This window comes from Babylonia areolata, chromosome 22, assembly GCF_041734735.1.
Source record: "Babylonia areolata isolate BAREFJ2019XMU chromosome 22, ASM4173473v1, whole genome shotgun sequence".
NCBI lineage: Eukaryota > Metazoa > Mollusca > Gastropoda > Neogastropoda > Buccinidae > Babylonia > Babylonia areolata.
The window spans coordinates 29,921,998-29,931,997 of NC_134897.1; the positions used below are offsets into that span (position 1 = coordinate 29,921,998).

A 10,000-nucleotide genomic window follows, 5' to 3' on the forward strand; every position below is an offset into this window, starting at 1 on the left:
CTTCTACCCCCTCTATCTTTCTCCCTCTTTCTCTCCCTCTCTGCTCCTCCCTCTCTCTCCCTCTCTCTCTCTCTCTCCCTCTTTTTCTTTACTTTATTCCCTCTTTAGGGCGAGGGCTGGATGTAAAAAAAAAAAGCATGTTACTTGCTTATCTATTACCCTCGATAATAAAGATTTTGTCTTGTCATGTCTTGTCTTGTCTTTCTCTCCCTCTCTGCCTCCACCTCTCTCCCCCTCCACCCCCCCCTCTCTCTCTCCTCTCTTTCTCTTTCCCTTTTTCTCTCCCTGTCTACTCCTCCCTCTCTCTCTCTTTCCCTCTTTCTCTCCCTCTCTGCATCCCTCCCTCTCTCCCCCTCTTTCTGTCCCTCTCTGCTCCTCCCCCTCTCTTCCTCCCTCTTTCTCCCCGTCTCTGCCCCCCCCCCTCTCTCTCCCCTTCTCTCTCTCCCTCTTTCTCTCCCTCTCTGCCCCCTCTCTCCCCCTTTCTCTCCCTCTTTCTCTCCCTCTCTGCTCCTCCCCCTCTCTCCCTCCCTCTTTCTCCCCGTCTCTGCCCCCCCTCTCTCTCCCCTTCTCTCTCTCCCTCTTTCTCTCCCTCTCTGCCCCCTCTCTCCCCCTCTCTTCTCCCTCTTTCTGTCCCTCTCCCCCTCTCTCTCTCCTTCTCCCCCTCTCTACCCCCCTCTCTCTCCCTCTTTCTCTCCTTCTCTGCCCCCCCCCCCACCTCCTCTCTCTCTCCTCTCTTTGTCCCTTTTTCTCTCCCTTTCTGCCCCTCCCTCTCTCCCCCCTCTCTCTCTCCCTCTTTCTCCCCCTCTTTCTCTTCCTTTTTCTCCCCCTCTCTCTCTTCCTTTCTCTCTCTCTCTCTGCCCTGATAAATCCAAGCACTCATGATATGTTATGTACGGAGTCGGGCGAAATGGACTGAAGAAAGTACTTTGTTGGTTCTTTAAAAAAAAAAAAAAAATAATTTTCTCTCCATGCTGATAAAGAACTGTTCGCCAGCAGGGCTTTGACACTACAGATGGACACTAGCTGCCCGATATGCAGTGTTGCTACCTTACGATGCCTTTTTATGTACTTTGGAAGTTTTGTTGTTGTTTTTTGTGTTTTTTTAAATCATGTTTTACGATTTTTGTTCTGTAAACTTGGGGATGATAAATCCAGCGGAAGGGCTATCGTCCTCAGGACAGTCCAGTCTTATTTGCCTGAAGGAGCTTAACGGTCTAGACAGAATGTCACAAGCTGGGTTGTTTTGCAAGCTGTTCTTCTTCTTCTTCTTCTTCTTCTGAAGTAACACAGTTTTGGACTCACTTGTGTAAACAAAGTGAGTCTATGTTTTAACCCGGTGTTCGGTTGTCTGTGTGTGTGTGTGTGTGTGTGTGTGTGTGTCCGTGGTAAACTTTAACATTGACATTTTCTCTGCAAATACTTTGTCAGTTGACACCAAATTTGGCATAAAAAAAAAAAAAAAAATTCAGTTCTTTCCAGTCATCTTGCTTAAAACATATTGCACCTATGGGATGGGCACCAAAAAAATTAAAAAAGAAGCCTAATTATATGCAAACTGCATTTACTGTTATATTTATATTTTTTGTATTCTCTAAACTTGGCACTCTGACCTCTTATTCTGACACAACAACAAGAGGATTCATTATTATCATTTTTTGTTCAAACAGGAACTTCTTTTGCTAAGCATGGAATTTTTATTTATTTTGCAAGCGTTTTGGTGCAGATAGTAAAAAAAGAAAAAGAAAAAAAAGGGAAATCACTCTGTAATTAATGCTAGGGGACTTAATTTATCACAAGTGAGTCTTGAAGGCCTTGCCTCTCTTGTTTTCTTTGTTGTTGTCTGACTTGGTTGATTTGTTTTGTTCAGTTATATAGTCCTGATAAGTATGGCCCGATGCGGTCGGCTGGACGTTAAGCTGTGGTTTCAAATGCCAGCGGCCTCCAAGTGCATAGCGTTATCACAAAGTTCTGCTCTTGTTCTACTATTATATTCATACATCAGGATAGTAATAACGCTTTTTATGCATCGCCTAATTATTGTGTCGATAGTGTGTGTGTGTGTGTGTGTGTGTGTCATTTCGCTTGATAATGATAAGTTTCTTGTACTTAAGAGACACTTCGGTGTGAAATGAAGTGAAATCCACAATGGGTTATATGTCTGCTGTACAACACTTGTCTTATACTTCTACTTGCCCCCTCCCTCCCTCACTCCCCACCCCCTCCGCCCACCTCATGCATAAGCTTGATGAATGCGTTCTCACATGTACCATAAATAAATGTGAATTTAAAAAAAAAAAAAAAAAAGAGTAAAAGATCAGGTGCCTATGACTGACAGTGCATTGTTTTTTCTTTCCACAGCAAGCCCAAAAGAAAAAAATGTCAGGTGCCTATGACTGACAGTGCATTGTTTTTTTCTTTCCACAGCAAGCCCAAGAGGGAAAAAGATTATGTGCCTATGACTGACAGTACATTGTTTTTTTCTTTCCACAGCAAGCTCAAGAGAGAAAAAGATTAGGTGCCTATGACTGACAGTGCATTGTTTTTTTCTTTCCACAGCAAGCCCAAGAGGGAAAAAGATTATGTGCCTATGACTGACAGTACATTGTTTTTTTCTTTCCACAGCAAGCCCAAGAGGGAAAAAGATTAGGTGCCTATGACTGACAGTGCATTGTTTTTTTCTTTCCACAGCGAACCCAAGACGTATGGTGAAGACAGAAGAAACACGGCCTCCTTCAAGATTCCACGATTAACGTAAAGACTTTGTCTGGACGATGCCGCGGTAACTCGGAACATTTATCACGAGCGTCAAGATGGAGATAACACGTGGCAAGTTTCTCTTACGTGTTCTTGGCCTAAACTGCAACACTACCACCACCACCACCACCACCACATTAACGTGAGACAAAATCATTCGCTTTTTGCTGAAATCTGGAGGTTAAAGACTATGTGGACTAAGTGCGTGTTGAATCAACGGGTAAAAAAGATGGCTTTAGAAACGGTTTTCGCATCTTACTGAAATATCATGACTAATGAGACAGAACCGACATAGCAAAAACGCTGTGAGATGACAACGATAGCAGTGAGAGTGGTGTGAACAGAAATGACATTTCTGTAAGGCTCATCCGGGTTATTCAGCAAGCCTGTAGCCCAGTATCTACCATTTATGATAATGATGATGATGATGCTGATGTCAATACTCGCCTTGGGGCTGGAAAGACCGTTGTTCAAAGTCAACCGATCGCTATTTGTGACACAAGAATTCTGACACAAACGGATATATCGATTTCGATCTTACCAACCGATTCTCTGGTTAACGTGAAGCAGTGGTGATAATTCAGTGATTTTATTATTATTATTATTGTTATTATTATTATTATTATTCAGTCAGCGTATGTGATATAATCAATGATCTTTTTTTTTTCTTTTTTCGGAATGAGGAGTCAGGGAATCGATCGCCATTAACATCTCTCAGAACGAAAGAGGCTGAAACATCACTCTGTGGATACCACGGTGGAACAAACAAGCTTATCGGGTGTGATGGTGATGGGTCGATTACTGTGTGGGGATGTTTTTTTTTTGTTTGTTTGTTTTATCTTTACGTGCTCAAAGCATCTTCAAAGTGAATTTCCAAGGAAACGGTGGGAGTATACTGAACTTCCTTACACAGTCTTCGACAAAAGTTCCAACAATCGATGGATTACATTGATGAGAAATACACAGTCCTCTGCAAGACCTCCAACAACCGGTGGATTATATTGATGAGAAGTACATAAGGTTTCCAACAGTCGATGGATTATATTGATCAGAAATACACAGTCCTCGAGATTTCCTGAAAATCAATGGAGTATTTTGACGTATAATAACACAAGATTTTCAAAGAAACGATAGAGCAGATTGACGTAAAAAACACACACACACAAACAAGACTTTCTCAAGGAAACGATGGAGTATTCTGACTGGGAACACACCACACCCCCACGCCCCCCACCCCCACCCTCACACAGTTAATGCTCTGGAGCTGAGCTGATCTGAACGAAAGGAACACAGAGAGCGGGTTTCGTTTGGCCTGGTCAAAGTTTCCCTTCTACTCCGTCACAACAAGTGTAGTAGTGTTGGCGAGGTGGGAGGAGGACGTGGCGAGGACGGGGGAAGAAGGGCGAGGTAGGGCAAGGGCTGGGTAGGACCACCAGGTGGTCATGGTGTCACCCCAGGCCTCCAACACCACAGTCGTCGTGGAGGCGGCGTACTACATCCTGCTGGAGCGCCACGCCCAGAAGCGGCCGACGGACGAGATGACGTCCAAAACGCTGCGGGACGTGGACTACGTCATCCCGCAGGCGGAGAACGGCTCCTTCCTCTCGCTGGACGAGCTAGGGGGAGGCAACTTCAGCAACTTCACCTCGGCAAGCGCTCCCACTTTTAACGAGGTGAGGATGATGATCGCCTCTACTGTCCTCCCTCCTTACCCCCCTCCCCTCCCCCCGCCCTCCTCCCCGTCCCCCACCCCGCCCCTTCCGACCAAATCATCTCTTTTTGTAATTATTTCTCTCTCTCTCTCTCTCTCTCTCTCTCTGTCTCTGTCTCTCTCTTTTTTTAAAGAACCACCTTCATCACCATCGCCTGCATTGCTTCTTCCTATTTCTCTATCATTCCATGCAATTCTAATGGTAGAAAGTCATTTCCGTAAGTTCCCGTTTCAAAAGAAATTAAAGAATAGTGAGGCTAGGAGAGTAAAGGGTTAATAAACAGTAACAAGTGGTGACTCATTCCATGTACTAGGGACATAATTTCAAGTCAATGCTGCTTATGCTACCAATTCAGCTAGCACAAAAAGTACATTGGAACAAACCCAGACACTTCCTCTGAGGTAAATAAAAAGTACATTGGAACAAACCCAGACACTTCCTCTGAGGTAAATAAAAAGTACATTGGAACAAACCCAGACACTTCCTTTGAGGTAAATAAAAAGTACATTGGAACAAACCCAGACACTTCCTTTGAGGTAAATAAAAAGTACATTGGAAGAAACCCAGACACTTCCTGTGAGGTAAATAAAAAGTACATTGGAAGAAACCCAGACACTTCCTTTGAGGTAAATAAAAAGTACATTGGAACAAACCCAGACACTTCCTTTGAGGTAAATAAAAAGTACATTGGAACAAACCCAGACACTTCCTTTGAGGTAAATAAAATGTACATTGGAACAAACCCAGACACTTCCTCAGCGTGGCTTTCATTTACCCGTCTGCCAGCTGAATTGGTAGCATAAGCAGCATTTACTTGAAATTTTGTCCCTTGTACATGGAGAGAGTTACCACTCTTTGCTGTTTTTCCTCTTTCAAGAGTCAACGCCTCACCTCCTATTACCTGACCTCATGCGGTTTTGATATTTCAGTAATTTCCCTTTATTTTAAAGCTGTCCTCTCTCTTCCTAATTTCTCTCTCAAAATATTCAGTAATGACATTTCGATTGTTTCCTGTTTTAAGAGCCATCTCCCTCATTGCCTGCTATTTCTCTCTCATCCCAAGCAGAAATGATATTTCGATTGTTTCCTGTTTTAAGAGCAATTTCCCTCATTGCCTACTTTTTCTCTGTCACCCCAAGCAGAAATGACATTTCGATTGTTTCCTGTTTTAAGAGCCATCTCCCTCATTGCCTGCTATTTCTCTCTCACCCCAAGCAGAAATGATACTTCGATTGTTTCCTGTTTTAAGAGCCATCTCCCTCATTGCCTGCTATTTCTCTCTCACCCCAAGCAGAAATGATACTTCGATTGTTTCCTGTTTTAAGAGCCATCTCCCTCATTGCCTGCTGTTTTCTCTCTCACCCCAAGCAGAAATGATATTTCAGTAATTTCCCTTTATTTCAAAGCTACCCTCTCTCCTAATTCTTCTCTCAAAATATGCAGAAATGACTTTTCGATTGTTTCCTGTTTTAAGAGCAATTTCCCTCATTGCCTGCTATTTTCTCTTTCACCCCAAGCAGTAATGATATTTCGATTGGTTCCTGTTTTTTGTTGTTTTTAAATTAAGAGCCACCCTCCCTCCCTCCCTCCCTCGCCTTCCTATTTCTTTCACATCCTATGCAGTTGGACACGACTGATTGACATACAGTCCAAACCCTTATTTTATGTATGTATGTGTGTATATTGTATTGTATTGTATTACTCTTTTTGTTACAACAGATTTCTCTGTGTGAAATTCGGGCTTCTCTCTCCAGGGAGAGCGCGTCGCTACACTTAGAGCTCCACCTTTTTTTCTCTTTTTTTTCCTGCCTGCAATTTTTTTTTTTCGGGGGGGGGGGTGGGGGGTTGGGGGGGGGGTTGTTTGTTTTCCTGTCGAAGTGGATTTTTCTACAGAATTTTGCCAGGGACAACCCTTTTATTGCCGTGGGTTCTTTTGCGTGCGCTAAAATACATGCTGCAAACGGGATATCGGTTTATCGTCTCATCCGAGTGACTAGCGTCCAGACCACCACTCAAGGTCTAGCGGAGGGGAAGAAAATACTGGCGACTGCCGAAGTGAATCGATGTATGTATGTATGTCTGTATGTATGTATGTATGTGTCTGTCTGTCATCTAACTATCCACCTATCTATCTATCTATCTATCTATCTATCAGGTGAGCCTGATGAAGGCGGTGGTGTTCGGGGTGATGTTCGTCATCTCCTTCGTGGGCAACACGGCCACCCTGACCCAGATGTACCGCCTCAGGCGTCGCAAGTCCACCATCAACACCCTCATCGTCAACCTGGCCATCGCTGATCTCCTCGTCACCTTCTTCTGCATCGCTGGAGAGGGGGTGTGGGCCGGCACGGTGCAGTGGCTGGCTGGGAACATCACCTGCAAGGTGGTCAAGTACATGCAGGTAAGTTTTTGGGTGTTGGGTGTGGTGGGGGTGGTGTGGGTGGTTGGGGTGTTGCGGTGTGTTTCCCCGTGTGTGTGTGTGTGTGTGTGTGTGTGTGTGTGTGTGTGTGTTGTGTGTGTGTGTGTGTGTGTGTGTGTGTGTGTGTGTGTGTGTGTGTGTGTGTGTGTGTGTGTGTGTGTGTGTGTGTGTGTTTATGTTTGAAGAGTGTTAGTGTGTGTATGTTGTGTGTGTTTGTTGTTGTTGTTGTTGTTGTTGGTGGTGGTGGTGGTGGTGGTGGTGTGTGTGTGTGTGTGTGTGTGTGTGTGTGTGTGTGTGTGTGTGTTTTATGTTTGAAGTGTGTGTGTGTGTGTGTGTGTGTGTGTGTGTGTGTGTATGTGTGTGTGTGTGTATGTGTGTGTGTGTGTGTGTGTGTGTGTGTGTGTGTGTATGTGTGAATGTGTGTGTGTGTGTGTATGTGTGTGTGTGTGTGTGTGTTTGTTGAGAGTGTGTGTGTGTGTGTGTGTGTGTGTGTGTGTGTGTGTGTTGTTGTTGTTGTTGTTGTTGTTGTTGTTGTTGCTGCTGCTCTGCTGTGTGTGTGTGTGTGTGTGTGTATGCGTGCGTGCGTGCGTGAGTGTTTGTGTTTGTGTACGTGTCCTTTATCACTATTAAACGATCTTTCTAGTGCGTCCATCTTTTACAGCATCATTTCAGGTTTGGTCCCTTGTGATCGGTTACGGCGATAGACGACGTGGTTTGATTGGAATTGCAGAGCACTCTGTGTGTGTGTGTGTTTATGTGTGTTTGTGTTTGTGTGTGTATCTCTCTGTGTGTTTGTGTGTGTGTGTCTGTGTGTTGTTGTTGATGTGGGTATGCGAGCGTGCGTGCGCGTTTGTGTTTGTGTGTGTTTGTGTACGTGTTCGCGTGTGTGTGGGTGTGTGAGATTCCATCGAATCATCGTCAGTCCGAATTTAAGTCTATTACGAACACTCTTCGAATCTTATTTTCCTCCTCCTCTACGGATAATTATTAGTCCACAATGTTAATTAGAAAGCAGGGTACGCGGTATTGGGATATATCTCTTTCAGACTCACTGTGATCAATTGGAACTGTGTGTGCTCAGGTGAAAGAGTAGACAAGGGGTGTCCCTAACCGATGTAAGCATCCGTCACCCTCCAGAGATTAGGGTGTTACGTTGATGGATGGTGAGCGATACAGCGTCGGGCGTGGCTGGACGCTGGACTGATGCGGGATTGAATGGACAGTCGTACAAACTGTTGATCCAAAACGATGAATGATGGTTATACAGTTAAGTAGTCTGACAGCGGCTTTGATCACGTGCCGAACGTAGTTACAGTATTACTTAACTACATCAGCTTAGAGAAGTAGGTCTTTTGCTTCAAATGTGTGTGTGTGTGTGTGTGTGTGTGTGTGTGTGTGTGTGTGTGTGTGTGTGTGTGTGTGTGTGTTAAGGATAGGGTTTCGAGAAAAATAAGGGTCAGCCACGTCTCTCTTTTTGTTTGTTTGTTTGTTGTTTAATTATGAGCATTATAAAACCATGCCATTGCTACAGCTACAGTTGCTGCAGCTACCACCACCACTGCTACTACTACAACTACTACCACTTCTACTACCACCACCGCCACCACTACAATAGCAACTACTACTACTGCTACTGCAGCAGTATCTGCTGTCACTTATTTACCACATTCTTTTGATAATGCTACCACCACAACACTGCACACACACACACACACACACACACACACACACACACACACACACACACACACACACACACACACACACACACACACACACACACACACACACACACACACACACACACACACACACACACACACACACACACACACAGGGAGGGAGTTGGTGGGGGTGGGGGACTGGAGACAATCAAGTTCTAAGGGTTGACAGTCGTCTTAGGTGATACATTGAGTAGGTATAGAGTGTTCTATAATAGTGTTGCTATTTCGAAAATTCGTTAAGAGTTCTGCGTTCGTGTTGATTGTTATATGTTCGTGTTGATTGTTCTGTGTTCGTGTTGATTGTTCTATGTTCACGTTCGTGTTGATTGTTCTATGTTCGTGTTGATTGTTCTATGTTCGTGTTGATTGTTCTATGTTCGTGTTGATTGTTCTATGTTCTTGTTCATGTTGATTGTTCTATGTTCATGCTCGTGTTGATTGTTCTATGTTCATGTTCGTGTTGATTGTTATATGTTCGTGTTGATTGTTCTGTGTTCGTGTTGATTGTTCTATGTTCACGTTCGTGTTGATTGTTCTATGTTCGTGTTGATTGTTCTATGTTCATGTTCGTGTTGATTGTTCTATGTTCATGTTCGTGTTGATTGTTATATGTTCGTGTTGATTGTTCTGTGTTCGTGTTGATTGTTCTATGTTCACGTTCGTGTTGATTGTTCTATGTTCGTGTTGATTGTTCTATGTTCATGTTCGTGTTGATTGTTCTATGTTCGTATTGATTGTTATATGTTCGTGTTCTATTCCCAAAATTCGTTAAGTGTTCTGCGTTCGTGTTGAGTGTTCTATGTCCATACTGTATGTTCTATGTTCATGCGGAGTGTTTTGTGTTTGTGTTGCTATTCCCATATTCGTGAAGTATCCTGCGTTCGCGTTGAGTTTCCGTATTCATATTGTATGTCCTCTGTTCATGTTGAGTGTGTTCTATATTCATGTTGAGTGCGTTCTATATTCATGTTGAGTGTGTTCTATGTTCGTGTTGAGTGTGTTCTATGTTCATGTTGAGGGTGTTCTATGTTCATGTTGAGTTTGTGTTGAGTGTGTTCTGTGTTCATGTTGAGTGTGTTCTGTGTTCATGTTGAGTGTGTTCTATGTTCATGTTGAGTGTGTTCTGTGTTCATGTTGAGTGTGTTCTATGTTCGTGTTGCTCCACCGAAATTCTATTTTCTTAAAAGATGTAAATAAGTAAGTAAATAAATAAATAAATATATAAATAAATCTTCTACTTCTTCGTTCGCGGGCTGCAGCTCCCACGTTCACTCGAATGTACACGGTTGGGCTTTTACGTATATGACCGTTTTAACCCCGCCATGTAGGCAGCCATACTCCGTTTTCGGGGGTGTCCATGCTGGGTATGTTCTTGTTTCCATAACCCACCG

The 10,000-nt window shown here is 43.7% G+C and overlaps 1 protein-coding gene across 1 annotated transcript in view; it reads left to right on the forward strand.

Annotated features, from left to right (window-relative positions):
• Positions 1-3,432: 3,432 nt before the first annotated feature.
• LOC143297096 (gonadotropin-releasing hormone receptor-like) overlaps positions 3,433-10,000 on the forward strand; it is a 201,175-nt gene continuing 194,607 nt past the window's right edge. Inside the window, exons 1-2 of the mRNA XM_076609268.1 lie at positions 3,433-4,427; positions 6,622-6,867. Coding sequence (XP_076465383.1) covers positions 4,197-4,427; positions 6,622-6,867 — 477 coding nt within the window. The 5' untranslated portion in view covers positions 3,433-4,196. The remainder of the gene's footprint in view (positions 4,428-6,621; positions 6,868-10,000) is intronic.